Source organism: Candoia aspera, chromosome 1, assembly GCF_035149785.1.
Source record: "Candoia aspera isolate rCanAsp1 chromosome 1, rCanAsp1.hap2, whole genome shotgun sequence".
Taxonomy (NCBI): Eukaryota; Metazoa; Chordata; class Lepidosauria; order Squamata; family Boidae; genus Candoia; species Candoia aspera.
This window is the reverse complement of record NC_086153.1, coordinates 1,968,805-1,985,809: the sequence shown is the minus strand read 5'-3', so window position 1 is coordinate 1,985,809 and position 17,005 is coordinate 1,968,805. Positions and strand designations below refer to the sequence as shown.

At 50.8% G+C, this 17,005-nt stretch overlaps 1 protein-coding gene across 3 annotated transcripts in view; it reads right to left on the bottom strand.

Moving 5' to 3' along the window:
• Positions 1 to 337: 337 nt before the first annotated feature.
• The window catches only part of NSRP1 (nuclear speckle splicing regulatory protein 1), a 33,943-nt gene continuing 17,275 nt past the window's right edge, over positions 338 to 17,005 (bottom strand). The window contains exons 3-7 of one of the 3 annotated variants that reach the window (XM_063295932.1): positions 9,312 to 9,368; positions 7,788 to 7,919; positions 5,890 to 6,097; positions 3,662 to 3,770; positions 338 to 1,639 (exon numbers count right to left, since the gene is read on the bottom strand). In XM_063295932.1, coding sequence (XP_063152002.1) covers positions 781 to 1,639; positions 3,662 to 3,770; positions 5,890 to 6,097; positions 7,788 to 7,919; positions 9,312 to 9,368 — 1,365 coding nt within the window. In that variant the 3' untranslated portion in view covers positions 338 to 780. The remainder of the gene's footprint in view (positions 1,640 to 3,661; positions 3,771 to 5,889; positions 6,098 to 7,787; positions 7,920 to 9,311; positions 9,369 to 17,005) is intronic. The other 2 variants (XM_063295942.1, XM_063295951.1) reach the window with 2 other exon arrangements.

Sequence of the window (17,005 nt, the reverse complement as noted above, 5' to 3'; positions counted from 1 at the left end):
TGACTGATCTTCACACTTACAACGGTCACAGCATCTCGGGGATCACGTTATCGCCACTTGCAACTTTCCCAGCCAGCTTCCAACAAGCAAATTCAATGGGGGAAGCTGGATTCACTTAATGACCATATGATTCATCTAACAACCGCGGTTATTCGCTTAAGGGCCAGGGCAAAAAGGTAAAAATTGGGTGTGACTCACTTAACGACCACCTTGCTTAGCGATGGGAGTTCAGGTCCCCATTGTGGTCGTAAGTCGAGGACTACTTGTAATGGCAGAAATAATGCAAATGAATTAAGATTTAGCATGGATAAAAAACAGAGCCCAACAGGACCTAAAATACTTCTCTTTTTCACTTTATTTCACTGGTTCTGGAAGGCAGAAGTAACGAAGTGCCAAACAGAAACTCCTAACCTTTAAATCCGCTATGGAAGTGCAGTGTATTTGAAACAAAAAAGTAAGAACACTCCGATCTCGTATAATATGCATGCTTCCCTCCCTTCCTCTGCACTCTCGGATGGTTTCTGGACCTTGAGGAAAGGTCCGCGAAGGCCACGTGGCCCAGACTGGGCCCGAACACGTGCTCCGGCCCAGGAGGCTCCTGGCCTCGAGAGGAGAGGGGCAGGCCACAAGGGAGCCGAGGGCTCCCTCCGAGGTCCCTCGGCCCACCGTCTTCGCCGCTCGTGCCCAGAATCTTTGAAGCGAGTGGCCAGGGATTACTGCCACTCAGAGGGCCCTGAGATTCCCAGCGAAGTCCCTCCGGAGACCCCCCCGAAGCCAGCCCTAATCTTCTTCGGTCTCCACGTAGGACTTGGGGCCCACGCGGGCCATCTGCCGGGCCAGGTAGCGGTCCCGGGCAGACAAGACCGTCTCCTGGTTGCTCCGCTTTGCAAATTTGCCGAGGCTCTCCGGGGGCTTCTCCGCCGGCTCCTCTCCGCCGTCCGCTGCAGCCTTGCGCTGCACCTCGGGGGATTTCTCAGGGCTGGAAGGGCCCCCTTGGGCCATGGACCCAGAGCTGCGTTTCCTCCCGTGCGTCGGCTTCTCGTCTCTCCCTTCCCTGCCGGCTGCGTCCCGTCCCCTTCCCTTTTCCCTGTCTCCGTCTCGGTCTCTCTCTCTGGCTCGACGTTCCCTCTTTCCTCTTCCTCTCCTCTGCTCTTGCCTCTCCTCCTCCTCCTCCTCCTCCTCCTCTGGGTCCTTCCTCCTTGGCCGGTCTTCCCGGTCTTCCCGCCTCCTGCGGTGGCCCTCGGTCCCGCTTCGCGCGTCCCTTCCATGGCTCTGGAGCCTCCTCCCGTGGCGGCTCTTCTCCTCGTGCTGCCCGGCCTTCCCCCCTCCCGCCGCATCGCCCTTCTCTGCCCGACGGGGGTGGGGGTGCCTCTCCTCGCTGGGGGACCTCGAGTCTCTCTGGCTTTGCCGGGGCTTGGAACGGCCCCCGCCACGATCCCGGCCACCCGCCCCGGCCGCCCTCCCCTCACTGCCTCTGCTTGCGGGGACCCCCTCGGCAGCCCCGTCTTCGCCCGCACTGCTGCCTGCTTGCGAGTCGCCGTCTGCATCCGGGTCCTCCTCTCTTCTTGCTTGGCCTCCCAGACTTCTGCTGGCTTGACTGGAGTCCGGCGGCTCTTCAGCGAGGTTTTCTCCCTTGAACCTAAACAGGGTAATTCCTACATGTTAATTCCCTACACATGCAGAGTAACCATGAAAGTGCACATACCCCTCTGTAGGCATTATCATATTTTGAATGGAAACTGGGATGTGCAGAAAACTGCACATTTATTGCATTATCCCATAGGTTGGACTGTACCAGGTAAACAGAATCCCTTGTTCAAGGTGACTGCATTTCCGAACCTCTGATGCCAGGGACAAACAACATGTGGCTGCGCGAGCAGTCTTGGGTGCCCCAAGAAGGGCACACGTACCACCTTTGCTGCAGGAGCTGCACTGGGTGCCAGTCTGCTTCCGGGTCCAGTTCGAGGTGTTGGTCATCACCTCCAAAGCCCTACCCGAGGGACCGCCTCACCCTCGCTACATCGACCATCCCACCCGGTCAGGCAGAGAGGGCCTGTTGCGGACCCCGTCGGTAAGCGAGTTCCCTCTGGCGGGGTCCAGGAGGCAGGCCTCCTCTGCCGCAGCCCCTGCCCTGTGGAACACTCTCCCCCCAGAGGTAGGACAGCCCCCTGCTCTCCTGGCCTTCCGGAAAAGGGCGCAGACCTGGCTCTGCCATCTTGGGTCGGGTGGGAGGGGGGTAATCAACCCTGGGGGTGGTTAGTGCCCTAAAGAGGCCCCTGCGTATTTATGAATTTAAATTAAGAACTTTGAATATCGCCATCCTGGATTTTATATTTTATATTTATATTTAACAGGTATTGTTTTTATTGTATCTTAACCTGCATTTAGTTTTAGTTTTACTGTAAACCGCCCAGAGTCCCTCTTTTGAGGGAGATGGGCAGTGACGAAATTTGAAATATAAAGGAATAAATAAATTCTCACAATCTACTTGCAAGCTTTACCAGCACCTGGCTGGCCGCTAATGGAAATGGACAGAGCGCAGCAGAGTGGTGCCTTGAAAAGTCCCTTCCTCCCTGTAGCCAATAACTGAGAAAGCCCTTTGGCCAAAAGCCCCCCCGCCCCCCGAGGCACGCTGCCCTTTGTCCTGTCTGCATCGGTCGACAGGAGTGCAGGAGCCGTCTGGTGCCGCATCGGATTAGCCGCTCGCTGTGGCTCCTGAGCGCATCTCCACCGCTTCAACAGCCCGTAGCAAAAGCTCCTTTCGCTGGGCCTTGTTTAACCACAGACAGACTCCGTGCCTTCTGAACCCCGTGGCGATGCAGAGCCTTTCCACACTTCAGCGAAGTTGCTGGTGCCTGTAATGGGGACGGGTAGCCAAGTTCCCTCAGCATGTGGGCTGTTTCATGATTCCCTTCTCTTTAATGTTCTACCAAAAGAAGCGCCCAGCAGCAAGCGGGCTGTGGACAAGATGCCGACAAAGAGGGAAAAGCAGCTGCAGAAGGGGACCGATAATACCGACGAGCAGCGATGCGAAGTAAGAAGCAAATCATGGAAGCAACCGACAGATTTATAGGTTGGTTCCTCAGCTGACTCTGTACCTCTGGGGTGGGCCCATGAAGACAGAAAGCCAGGATGGAGTCAGGCAGCATAAAATGTTTCACCTAGGGCTGGCTGAGGGTGTTGGGAGAAGACACGACTGCCATTTTGGTATTGCAATGATGGCTTTCAGGTTCTGGCACCACATCACCACTCTCAGCAAAAAGCATGTCACTATCATGATTGACATGGAACCGGCTTCTCCACAGCTGCACCTGGGAAGTCCCTTGATAATGCTCCAGAATTCGGTGCCGCTTCAGAGAAAGGGACATAACTCAACCCCCCCAGCCCGCATTCTTGGCTGGGACACTTATGCTGGGGCCCTGAAGCTCCCTCAAAATACTCCTTTCCAAAGCGCTACTGACACATCCTTCCAAGGGAGATAAAACTCTTCCTTGCCTCTGCAGAGGAAAAAAAACAGCTTGAACTCAGCTGTGCATCTCACCCAGAGGGGCACAAGGGTTCGTTTTGATTGCATTTCCAACCGAGACACCCTCTGCATCCCGCGAGCCCTGCTGGCCGGGGGAACGCCGGGATCCCCCAGGGTCACCGGTCCCAAGCTTACCCGGTGCCCCGAAGGCTGCAGTGGGGCATCTTCTCTTCCCCCACGGCTTGGTTCAGCAGGTGCCGATAGAAGCCGCTCAGGTCCTTCTGCTTGGTAACGTCCAGGCAGGCTGAGTGAGAGAGGTTTATTTTAGGTTTGCTAGTGAAATGGAAGACAGTGAAGGAATACCAGAACAATAAACGAATTATACCTAAGAGTGAATAAGATAAACTAAAACCTAAGGATAAAAATGGATTTTATTAACCTTAATTAATTACTCTTACTCCTGTTAATATAAGACTCGCTCAGTCCTTTAACGTGTTATGAAATCTGGACCACGTACAGCTGGCTGTAAAATGGAATAAATAAATATAAATATAAATATATATAGCAGGGATGCCCACAGGGCATGGTTAAAAAAGGCAAGATGGGGGCTGCAAAGCTGCAAGCAGCACTCCACCTGTTCAAAAACCAGGTGAAACTTTAATTGCACCATCGTGGCCGCCATCTTGACTCTGGGACCACATTCTGAGGACCCCCGCCCTATAGGAACATACTCCTCCATCTCCTTCTTTTTAGAATATAAAGACATTTTAAAAATTGATCTGAATCCACTCACGAAGGGGAAGAGAACTACCCTATTTCAGCCCCTTTCCAACTACCTCCCTTTCCACACGGAACGAAAGGCTGTGCCCAAAACACATTCCAGAACAGAGTCTGATTTCAGGGAGGCCCAGATTTTTTTTTTCTGTAATGCTATTGACCTTGGGAAACAGGGCGAGGAGATGCTGCCCAGGGAACAGCCAGATAAGAGGCGGCAGAGCCCACAGCTGCACAATGGGAGGAGAAAGAGGCTCAGGAGGGACCCTCCCTGGCTTATCAGGCTGTAGAGGAGACGGGTGGGGGAGAATTGCACTTTCAGACCTGCAAGATTCTGTCAATGTAGCCTTACAATAAAGTAGAATTAGCCCATCTGGCCGTGTTCCCTCTCTGGTCTACCTGGTAAGGCTGGTACTTCCCAGCTGGCCTTGCGCCTTGCCCCCAAGCCAGCAGCCGCTTGGGAGGAAACTTTCAGATACTATTCAGCAGTGATAGTAATAGTAGCAGGAGAAGTGATTGCCCACATCCTCTGTGTTAGCTGGAAAAAGGCAGGATCTGCAAAGATGGGTGGAATTACAGAAAGCCAAAGGCTGGGGCTGAGAGGAGGAAGGAGCCTGCGTCACCCGTAAAGGCTGCCTTTCCCCTCATTTCAGAACCATCACCGGATGGGCTCGCCCAACACTCTGGCCTAAGGCTTGTGAGAAAAAAAGTGTTCAAGGCCTTACAGTAGGGTTACTCAACCAGGGTTCGGTGGCACCCTCGGGTTCCGCGAGAGGTCACTAGGGGTTCCCTGGGAGATCACGATTTATTTAAAAAATTATTTCAAATTCGGGCAACTTCACATTAAAGAGGAAAGTTTCATTCTTTATTTTTAGTTTAAGAACACTGTTAAAGCCTACCCATGAAACAAATAGAATCATTTTGTAACTTCCGGCCTCTGTTTGAGCCCGGATGGGCGGGGGTTCCCCGAGCCTGGCAGATATTTCAAGGGTCCCTCCAGGGTGAAAAGGCTGAGAAAGGCTGCCTTACAGAGACCAACAGTGCTGGGGCCATTTGCACCTCAGGGTAGGGGGGGCTGGGCTGTTCCACAGGGCAGCCTCTGCACCAGAGCAGCTGGGTGTGGGAGTCAGGTGTCTCACAGACTCCCCGAGTTGGAAGGGACCTTAGAGGTCATCTGGTCCAATCCCCTGCTCGCACAGGATCCGCCAGAGCGTCTCTGGCAGATGACCGCCCGGCCTTTCGACTTCTTGGGGCAGCCCATCCCACTCACTGGCAGCCCACGGAGTCAGGGAGCTGCTCCTGGCATCTCGTCCACACCTCCCTCCTTGCGGATTGCACCTTCCCCGGTGTCTGAACAAGGAACGCCAAGTGGTGATTTGTCATAAACACCCTCCCGGTGTCCTTGGCTCGCTCTCTACCACACTGAAGAACGCAGCAGCAGCCCCTGAGGGAAACCCCTGCACCTGCTTCCCCCCCACTTCCTTGCACGAGATGTAATACCCCAGCCCCCCCAGCGGAAGATGGCAAGGAAGGCCCGTGAGCAGCCGCCCCCCCCCCAAGACGACTGCGGCTTTGGCTCACGGGGGTCCGCAGCCGGACGAGCCCACCCCGAGTTGTACCCCGCCAAGGGCCACTTCTCCCCCCCTCACCTTCCACCGCCGCCTCCTTCCTCTCCCTCTCCTCCTCCTCGGCTCTCTCCTGCAGCTTCTTCTTGTATGCCGATGTCACGAAGGCTTCTTTATCGTCAAAGGTGTCCCCTTCGGCCTCCCGCTCCTTCTGGATCTTCTTCTCCATTCTCTTTTCCTGTTCCTTCTTCCGCAGCTCGGCCGCCCTGAGGATATTTTGGATGTATTTGGGCTGCAAGGAGAGGGCGGGGGGAAGACGGGCCTGTGTCGGTGAAGTGCGGATTTCACACATTTTGTATTTCATGTTCCAAAATTGCGGCCACGTGAGCAATTTTGGGTGCCCCAAGGAAGGCACACGTACCACCTTTGCTGCGGGAGCTGCACTGGGTGCCAGTCTGCTTCCGGGTCCAGTCCGAGGTGTTGGTCATCACCTCCAAAGCCCTACGTGGCGTGGGGCCATCTCGCCACCATAACATCGACCCGTCCCACCCGGTCAGGCAGGGAGGGCACATTATGGACCACGTCCGTGAGAGACTGTCAGTTGGCCGGGCCGAGGAGGGCCTTCTCTGCCGTGGCCCCCGCCCTGTGGGACACGCTTCCCCCAGAGGAGAGGCGGGCCCCCTCTCTCCCAGGGCCTTCCGGAAGGGGGCAAAGACCTGGCTCTGCCGTCTCGCGTGGGGCGGGAGGGGGGATAACCAACCCTGGGGGTGGTCGGCACCCCGAAGATGCTCCCGTAGATCAAGAACTTATTTACCATCCATGCCTTGGAATATCTTACTTATTTAAGAACACTGTTTTATTGTATTTTAGTTAGCATTTATTCTTGTTTTACTGTGAGTCGCTCTGTGAGCGAGATGGGCGGTGACTAAATTTGAAATATAAATAAGTATGTTTGCGCTGAGCAATAATTCCCGGGCATGACATTTCGCCCCTTCCGGAGCTGCCCCGTCTTCCCCGAGATGCCGGAGAAGGGTAAGGGGCGGCTCGGAGGGATGAGAAGCAGGCCATTCCAACGCTTGCGCCAGCACCCCGCAGGAGAAGCCCCCCTCTCACGGACTTGCCAGGTGGAGTGAGCAAGACATCCTCCTCCTGGTCCTGAAATGGGAACAGAGGTTCACCCAGGGAGTCAAGTCCAAGTCAAAGATCGCACCACTGTGGTGGTAAAGCTACCCCCCCACCACGTACACACGTAAACTGTATTCACTAACGGACCTCTGAGATGCCCCCAAGACCTACGAACTGCTTAAAGTGCCCTTGGAAGAAAACATTCACAGCAGCCCTGAGCGCCGGGAGGGAGAAGGCCCAGCCGGGACCCCGTGGCCCAGTAAACCACACTGCTTCTATTCACTGACCACATTTCAAAGATAGTATGGCAAACACACTGACCCAGTAGGAAGGGATAGCTAAGAGTAAGGTCGCACAGATGGGTTTATCTAGAACACGCCGTCGTCCCGCCGTAATTTCTGCCGTGTCTGCCTTTTTCTTTGTCTTGCCTTTGCAAAGTAGTGGGTGAAAGGTATATAAGCTTTGGTTTCGCTTTTGCGGATGGCTGCTCGGCAAAGCATCAAAGCATATGCTGCATTACTGATGGCATGCAAATAAAATTATGTGGCACCTTCAAAGGGATCTGGTTGCTTTAGGTGAGCCAGGTTTTGGCCGCAACACCATTTATGACAATAAAGTGGTTGTGCAAAAGATAAATAGGGGCAGCACCATCCTTCCTGAATGGGCCATGGGATATCCCTGGAGGAAACTCTTGCCTCAGGTTACTCCACAGATGGGTTTTCCTTTCCACTCAGTGCCTTATATTGCTTTTCTGCATCCCTCTGCTTCCTCCCACCGCCCAGAGCTATAGCTCTCCACTACTTAATCGCTGCTGGTACAGACAAAGGCAGACATCACACTTGTTTCAAGGTATGGACCTTTTTTTCTGCTTTCCCTGCAAGCAAGCTGGCATGGCTTTCTGCCTTCTTTTGCTGGATGTCCTCAAAAATACTGTCATATTCATACACGGTGGAGTCTTCTGCCAGTGCCCTTTGGATCTCCATCTTGGTCTTTAAAGCAAAGGAGGAAAGAACAAAAGATCATTTTTCATTAGTCTGGCTAGGAAGCAAGTCCAAAATATATGATCTCAGGCATTGAAAGCACAGCATTGTATAAGACCTAGAGCAATCTTGCACATCATTATGGATTGGGGAGCCCACCACCTGCTCCCCAAATTGCAAATATTCTCTTGCCTGAAGTAGTTGCCTGTTCTTGGCATATTTTGCCTGGGGAAAAAATGGAGTCACCAAGTGCAGCGCAAAACAAAATACTGAGTAAGCTAGCTGCAATGGAACACTTTTTTAAAACTGTACCTATCTATCTATCTATCTATCTATCTATCTATCTATCTATCTATCTATCTATCTATCTATCAGATTTATCACCGCCCATCTCCCAAAAGGGACTCTGGGCACTTTACAATAAAACATTTTCCTGTATTTTAAGTATTCCTATTATTTTTTCATATCCCATTCCAAATCGTAACTTGCACAACAAAATTCAAGCAGTAAAGGAGCCCTTCACTGGCTGTCCCAGAAGCTATTTGCTCTCTGGTGGCTCTCCTGGCCTGGGTGCCACATTACGCTCTGCATTTCAATGATGTGTTGTAAACTACAAGCAGATCCATGGCAATCTGCAACACAACTTGCCAAAGGTTATTTGTCCGTAACAACTTGGGTACTGCCAAAAGTAACCCAGGGAAAACAGACTTGTATAAAAGTAGAACCATCTATTAAACAAATAAAGTCATGGAAACTAAAGGTTAACATTTTGATTTTTTTTTTTATGAAACAAGACAGCAAGTTCCAGATCTGGTGCCAAGAAGAACTATTGTGTAAAACCATGGACATAAATCATATTAAGTATTCCAATAATGAATTCACGTATCAGCCTGTCTATTTACACATTACGCTGACTGATGACTTACTAAGAGTTATAAAGAAGTGTGATAAAGGGGAAAATATTATTACGGCTCCCAAAGTTTAAACTGTGCTTTCAAAATTTTGTCCAAATAATTTGGCTTAGAAATTTTAGAAAATCATCTGTTCTTGCAGGCAGGCACGAGAAGACCAGAGTAGAGGACTGCTAGTCCTCATGACGGCCTGTTACTTCTGGGGTTCCAGGCAGAAGGTCTCCTGCTGGAAAGAGGACCAGCTCCACGTCCCGCAAGGGAGTTTCTCCTGTGGGCAAGAGTATCTGCAGAGGGAGGGGGGTCCAAAAAGCCATCTTGACTTTTTTGATCCTACCCATGACACACCTGCCTGATGCTGAACAGGCTGGCCACCTGCTCTGTACCTGGACTGCACGGTAAGGCAGAAGGACTAATCATCAAGGGGCATCTATGTTGGCACAGTGGCACCGGAGGACAGGGACGTGGGCACACAAATGTGGCGTCAACTTACTTGTTTCATTGCTTGTTTTTTTAAGGCTTCTCGCTGAAGGCTCTTGCCGATCGAAGACTGTGAGGAAAGAAAACTGGCATGAGGAAAAGGGGTACGTGGGCTTTGCTATACAACCAGGGGAGTTATGGGCGCAGCGCTACACTTACAGTGCTCAGAACAGGCCCCCCAGGCGCCCGGAAGCCTGCCTTCCGTACAGACAGGATGGCACAACTGGCATGCTTGTTTTCAAACAGGCCGGAGGCCACCCCAGAGACAGAAGTATCACACTGCCAGCCTCAGCATGTCTCAGGCACGTAAAAGCTGGACGCAAAAAGTATTGTGTGAAAGGAAGACTGGCTTGGAAATTGCAGGAAGGTGAGGAGGGGAGATGCACCACAACCCAGTGGATTCACAGAAGGGCCCGCAAACCTCGCAACAGCCTAACCCGGCATACGAACACTGAGCAACCGCCAGATTCAAAACGCCCTGGTCCCTCATCCTTCCCGACGCTTGCTGACTTTTCCAGCTATTTCGCAGCTTGCCATTTATTCATTTGCACACACAACGTATATGGCCGCCAACACAGGGCAAATAGCAACTCTGGGTTGCTGACCTGGGGTTAAAACCCTCCCAGCAAGAAAATGAAGGACTTGGAACCACACCAGGTCCCCCATCTCAGGGCTCCATCTCTCGAGAGACCGTCCAGCTGGTCTCTAACTCTGGGGGCAGAGCCGGGGGCTGGCCACTCAGGGCCTTGCTCTGCCCCCGAGAGAGGAGGCAGCAGCCTCTCTGGGCACAGGCAGGCAAGGCCCTTCCTGTGAGCGCCCCCGCTGCAGAAAGCGGAGAGGGGGGTGTCTTTCCGCTCCTGCCCGGCAGAAATGCGCTGGGTTGATAAGAGGCTCAGCTAATGCTCGGCAGCTATTTAACAATGTGGCCGAATGACTAAGTCTGCTCCGGCAACCATGAGGATGCAGCATGAAAGGCTTTCAAGGAGTGCTATGATCGGGGGGGGGGGGGCACATTAGGACATAAAACACGGGGCTGAAAAATGGAAGTTGCCCTCCTTAGAGCATCAAATGCTGCTTCCTCAGCAGATCTTCCCCGCACGTTCTACCGCTTCCTAATTGTGGATGCATCAGCAAATGTTCTTGTTGGTAGACCAGATGTATTTGCAAAGCACATCACTCAACTTGTTTAGAGAGCATTGATGAGCAAATACCCTTTTCACCACATCTAGATGACGCGGCCATGTGAAAAATGAATTTTTTAATGTTTTGGCAGCCTGCATAGTTTTCCAATCCTGCTGTGAGTCACCCCGAAGGCCAGGACTTCACACAAGCCCAAAACAAACGGTGTCACCACCACTTCAATATGTTAGCAGCTGCACATTTTTTACTTGGATATCCAATTTAAGAATACTGACTCACCACGGGAGACGTTGCAATTCAAACCGATGGGTCAGGAACTACAAATCTATGCCCCACATGCCTTGTGCTGCCTGTTCCAGACACTGACCTTCAGTGGGGGGTCTCCGAGATCTGAATGGGGCTCCCTGGCTCTTAACTGGGCTGCGCTGGGCTCCCTCCAGCACCGAGTCAACATTTCTGAAAGTAATGGATTGCGGTGCTGAATCCAGGACTACGTGTCCGCAGCTTGATGATTTCTGATGTAGTGTCAACAAGGGAGAAGAACTTATTAGCTGGGAGCAGTGTTTCCCAGCCCTGGCAGCTTGAGGATGTGTGGACTTTCTAGAAAAGCCAAGATGGCTGGGGAATTCTGGGAGTTGAAGTCCACACATCTTCAGGTTGCCAAGGCTGAGAAACACTGGCTGGGAGAAACAACAGTGCGGGGAATCCCTCTCCAGGTTTGGCTTCTGTGCTTCCCAAAAGCACTGGATGGCTTCCTTTGGAGAAAAAAATGGTACCCTCGGACAACCTTGGGTCCTTCCAAGTAGGTTCAAAAGTGCTTCATCAGCATGAATCATAAAACTGCGGAGTTTGAGGGGGCCACAAGGATCATCTAGTCTAACCCTGTGCAATGTGCAGGAAAACCAACTGCAGGTAGTCCTCACTTTACAACCATTTGTTTAGTGATGGTTCAGACTTACAATGGTGCTAAAAATGACTTACGACTGGTCCTCACACTTATGACTGTCACAGCATCCCCGCACTCATGTGACCACAATTTGGGTGCTTGGCATTGTTCGCATTTATGACCATCGTGGCATCCCGTGGTCATGAGACTGCCATTTTTGACCTTCTCAGCCAGCTTCTGGCAAGCAAAATCATTGGGGAACTGCAAGATTCACTTAATGACCACATGGTTCGCTTAATACCTGTGGTGATTCACTTAATGACTGCTGCAAAAAAGGCTGTAAAATCGGGTCAGATTTGCTTAATGACCACCTCACTTAGCAACCAAAATTCTGGTCCCAGTTGTGGTTGTTAAGTGAGGACTACCTGTAAACCCTCCAGGAGAGGCGATGGCTGTCCAACCTCCTTTTAAAAACTTCCAGAGATGGAGAAGCCACCACCTCTGTTGTTGTTTATTCGTTCAGTCGCTTCCGACTCTTTGTGACTTCATGGACCAGCCCACGCCAGAGCTTCCTGTCGGTCGTCAACACCCCCAGCTCCCCCAGGGACGAGCCCGTCATCTCCAAAATATCATCCATCCACCTTGCCCTTGGTTGGCCCCTCTTCCTTTTGCCCTCCACTCTCCCTAGCATCAGCATCTTCTCCAGGGTGTCCTGTCTTCTCATTATGTGGCCAAAGTACTTCAGTTTTGCCTTTAGTATCATTCCCTCAAGGGAGCAGTCTGGCTTAATTTCCTGGAGGATGGACTGGTTTGATCTTCTGGCAGTCCAAGGCACTCTCAGGATTTTCCTCCAACACCACAGTTCCAAAGCATCGATCTTCCTTCGCTCAGCCTTCCTTATGGTCCAGCTCTCACAGCCATACGTTACTACGGGGAACACCATTGCTTTAACTATGCGGACCTTTGTTGTCAGTGTGATGTCTCTGCTCTTGACTATTTTATCGAGATTTGTCATTGCTCTTCTCCCAAGGATTAAGCGTCTTCTGATTTCCTGACTGCAGTCAGCATCTGCAGTAATCTTTGCACCTAGAAATACAAAGTCTTTCACTGATTCTACATTTTCTCCCTCTATTTGTCAATCTATTTCTCCCTCTATTTATCAATCAAGCTGGTTGCCATAATCTTGGTTTCTTTGAGGTTTAGCTGCAAGCCAGCTTTTGCACTTTCTTCTTTCACCTTCATCATGAGGCTCCTCAGTTCCTCTTCGCTTTCAGCCATCAAAGTGGTATCATCTGCATATCTGAGATTGTTCATGTTTCTTCCAGCGATTTTAACTCCAGCCTTGGATTCCTCAAGGCCAGCTTGTCGCATGATGTGTTCTGCGTACAAGTTGAATAGGTAGGGTGAGAGGATACAGCCCTGCCATACTCCTTTCCCAATCTTAAACCAGTCCGTTGTTCCGTGGTCTGTTCTTACTGTCGCTACTTGGTCGTTATACAGATTCTTCAGGAGGCAGACAAGATGACTTGGTATCCCCATACCACTAAGAACTTGCCACAATTTGTTATGGTCCACACAGTCAAAGGCTTTAGAATAGTCAATAAAACAGAAATAGATGTTTTTCTGAAACTCCCTGGCTTTTCCCATTATCGAGTGGATATTGGCAATTTGGTCCCTAGTTCCTCTGCCTTTTCTAAACCCAGCTTGTACATCTGGCAATTCTCGCTCCATGAATTGCTGAAGTCTCCCTTGCAGGATCTTGAGCATTACCTTACTGGCACGTGAAATGAGTGCCACTGTTCGATAGTTTGAACATTCTTTAGTGTTTCCCTTTTTTGGTATGGGGATATAAGTTGATTTTTTCCAGTCTGATGGCCATTCCTGTGTTTTCCAAATTTGCTGGCATATAGCATGCATTACCCTGACAGCATCATCTTGCAAGATTTTGAACAGTTCAGCTGGGATGCCGTCGTCTCCTGCTGCCTTCTTATTAGCAATGCTTCTTAAGGCCCACTCAACCTCACTCTTCAGGATGTCTGGCTCTAGCTCACTGACCACATTGTCAAAGCTATCCCCGATACTGTTATCCTTCCTATACAGGTCTTCTGTATATTCTTGCCACCTTTTCTTGATCTCTTCTTCTTCTGTTAGGTCCTTGCCATCTTTGTTTTTGATCATGCCCATTTTTGCCTGGAATTTACCTCCGATGGTTCTAATTTTCTGGAAGAGGTCTCTTGTCCTTCCTATTCTATTGTCTTCTTCCACTTCCGCGCATTGCTTGTTTAAAAATAATTCCTTATCTCTTCTGGCTAACCTCTGGAATTTTTCATTCAATTGGGCATATCTCCCCCTATCACTGTTGCCTTTTGCTTTCCTTCTTTCTTGGGCTACTTCTAGTGTCTCAGCAGACAGCCATTTTGCCTTCTTGGTTTTCTTTCTTTGGGATGTATTTTGTTGCCGCCTCCTGAACAATGCTGCCAACTTCTGTCCAGAGTTCTTCTGGGACCCTATCTGCTAAGTCCAGTCCCTTAAATCTATTCTTCACCTCCACTGCATATTCCTTAGGAATATTAGTGAGCTCATATCTAGCTGATCTGTGGGTCTTCCCTAATCTCTTTAGTCTGATCCTAAATTGTGCAAGAAGAAGTTCGTGATCTGAACTACAGTCAGCTCCAGGCCTTGTTTTTACCGACTGTACAGATGTCCGCCACCTTTGGCTGCAAAGGATGTAGTCAATCTGATTTCGGTGTTGACCATCTGGTGAAGTCCACGTATAAAGCCGTCTCTTAGGCTGTTGGAAGAGAGTGTTTGTTATGCAGAGTGAGTTGTCTTGGCAAAATCCTATCAGCCTGTGTCCTGCTTCGTTTTGTTCTCCCAGGCCATGCTTACCTGTCATTCCAGGTGTCCTTTGACTGCCCACCTTAGCATTCCAGTCTCCCGTGATGAAAATAACGTCTCTTTTAGGCGTGTTGTCCAGCAGGTGCTGCAGATCCCCACAGAACTGCTCTACTTTCCACTCTTGGACAGATCTGACCCTCAGGAAGTGTCTAACTATATTTCGAGAGGAATAAAGGCTTCACATGTCTTTGATAGGATGCTTCTTCTGATGTAGCCCAAAACTGTGTTAGTCTTTCTAGCTCTGATCTGTCGCTGCCGATTCACATTCAGCTCATTGACAGGGACCAATGAGGGTTTTGGGTCCTCACAGCCAACATCCTTTGGATATAATTTTCATGGAAATGGCTCAAGTAGGTAGACCAGTGTTTCTCAACCTTGCCAACTTTAAGATGTGTGGACTTCAACTCCCAGAATTCCCCAGCGAGCACTGGCTGGGGAATTCTGGGAGTTGAAGTCCACACATCTTAAAGTTGGCAAGGTTGAGAAATGCTGAGGTAGATGGAGTCTTCCTTCTCTCTCGAAAAGCCAGTCCCGAATACTCTCCTGCATTACAAGTGACCAACAGAAAGAATCCAGGCCAGGCTTGAATCTTAAGGAGGCAAGGGAACCAGAACCTCCCACGGGCAACGCAGATGCTGATCCCCCGAGGAACAGCCGCCCCTTTCTCCTAGTGGCTCTGCGCGTTCAACTGCTTGGCCTTGCGTCTTCTCTTCCATGCAGGTTGTCCCAGTAGTTGAGCTGATACCATCCCTGGCAGTCCTTGTCTTAAAATACCCCTGCAAGAGTGTGTGTGTGTGTTTGTGTGTGTGTTTATTTATTTATTTTATTTATTTATTTCAAATTTTGTCCCCGCCCATCTCCCTCAAGAGTGACCGGGCAGTTTACAATGAAACTAAAATAAATGCAGGTTAAAATACAGTAACAGCAGTATTCTGAAACAGCAATAGGCATATAAGTATAAAATCCAAGGCGGGGATGTTAAAAAGTTCCTAATTAAATTCATGGAATTCACGGGGGTGTCTTCAAGGCGCTAACCACCCCCAGGACGGATGACCCCTTTTGCTGCCTTGCTGGCGAGGCCTCCGACAGAGCGTAATTATTCTTCCCAATTTCGAGCTCTCGTCTGGGTAGCCCGAGAGGGCACGCTGGACAGGGTTGCCATCAGCCTCGTGGGATGCTCCCTGTGGCCGGCCACTCAGGCCAGCTTTCAGGGGCTGAAGGGAGACAGACCCCTGGGGAGATTTACCCCGCAGAAAGGCCCGGGGGGACCCGGCCGGGGCGGCAAGAGAAGGCGCCACTCCTGCGCACGATAGCTTGGCCTGAGTGGCTGGAGATTCAGCAGCAATGCAAGCCCTGCAGAGCCACAGGCTGGGTGCGTAACGTTTCTGAAGCGGTCCACCTGCCATTTGTTTGGCCAGGAACCGGGGAGAAAACAGCGCCAGCACAAACCCTCCTTCCAGAGTGTGAGGGGTGACAATTTCCTGTTATGCTGCAAGGACCGTGAGATAGAAACTTCCTGTTCTTTTGTGTTATTTCTACTTATCGGCAGGACGTTTATTAAGCAACCTCACAAAGTCAGCAATCTGGGGTGAGATTTCTTTGTCCGCAAACACGGCCTTTCTATTCTTTGGAGGCACAAAGCTTGGAGTTATAACAGTTTTTTGCGGGGAAGGGACCGTTCTCTTAATCAGTGTTTCTCGACCTTGGCGACTTCCAGATGTGTGGACTTCAACTCCCAGAATTCCCCAGCCAGCAAGGCTGGCTGGGGAATTCTGGGAGTTGAAGTCCACACATCTGGAAGTCGCCAAGGTCGAGAAACACCGCTCTTAATCCTACACCAAAACACAAGGGCACTTGTTATTCTACAAGGGAAGAGAATATAAACTTAATGAGAAATGCAAACTCTGCTCCATGGGGTGGCCTGCTTGCCAGAAGCGCATGGATACACACTTGTCAACAGAGAGACTGCAGAAGCTACAGCACAGTCTTCAATTACGGCTTAATGCTCTGCAGTTTGATTTCAATGCTGGGGCACTTCAATCCTCCCTGAGCTGCCTCCTGCCACTCCAAGTTGCCTTTTCCTCGGAGGAGCAGAGTAATACTTTAAACACACACACACAAGATGTGAAGAATCAAGGAGCCGCCCCTCGGAGCCGCCCTGACTATTTCTGGGGTCCTGCTTGGCAGTCGTATTTGGTTACGAACGGGAGGGCCGCTGGCCTCCCCTTTCGTAGAACGATATTCTGGGGATATTCCAGAGATGGGAGCACGTTAGGCCAAGATAGGAAACCACTTATAAAATGCATCCTGATCAGCCCACGGCTTCCTGGAAGTTCTCACACTCACACTTGCATTGAAAAGGCCATGCCGTGGACGCCGGCAAAGTACGGAGAGGGTAAAGCACCTCAAGCAATCCAGTGAGAAAAAACCAAGGCTGCCTTTAAGCAGAGTCCATTTTTAAGAAGTTTCTTGCGCAGGCTGCCCCATGTATCTGGACGTTCTCCCTTGCCGGAGGGTCCAGTGGGCCAGGCGGCGGTGGAGGGCGGAAGTGGGGGCGTTTTTTTCTAAATATCGCCCCCCTTGGGGAGGAGGAATTTTCCTCATGCCAAAGCCCAAGTGTGGAAGGGCAGGGAGCCGGAGGGGGGCGCCTTCCTTTTGAATCTTGGGCACTGGGGCGTTCAGCAGAAGGGGACCCCGTGGGTGCAGTTCACACATTCAAAGCCACCTTGGCCTTCGCGCATTGTGCAAAACATTTGCCTTTATAAAATTGAACAAAGGAAACG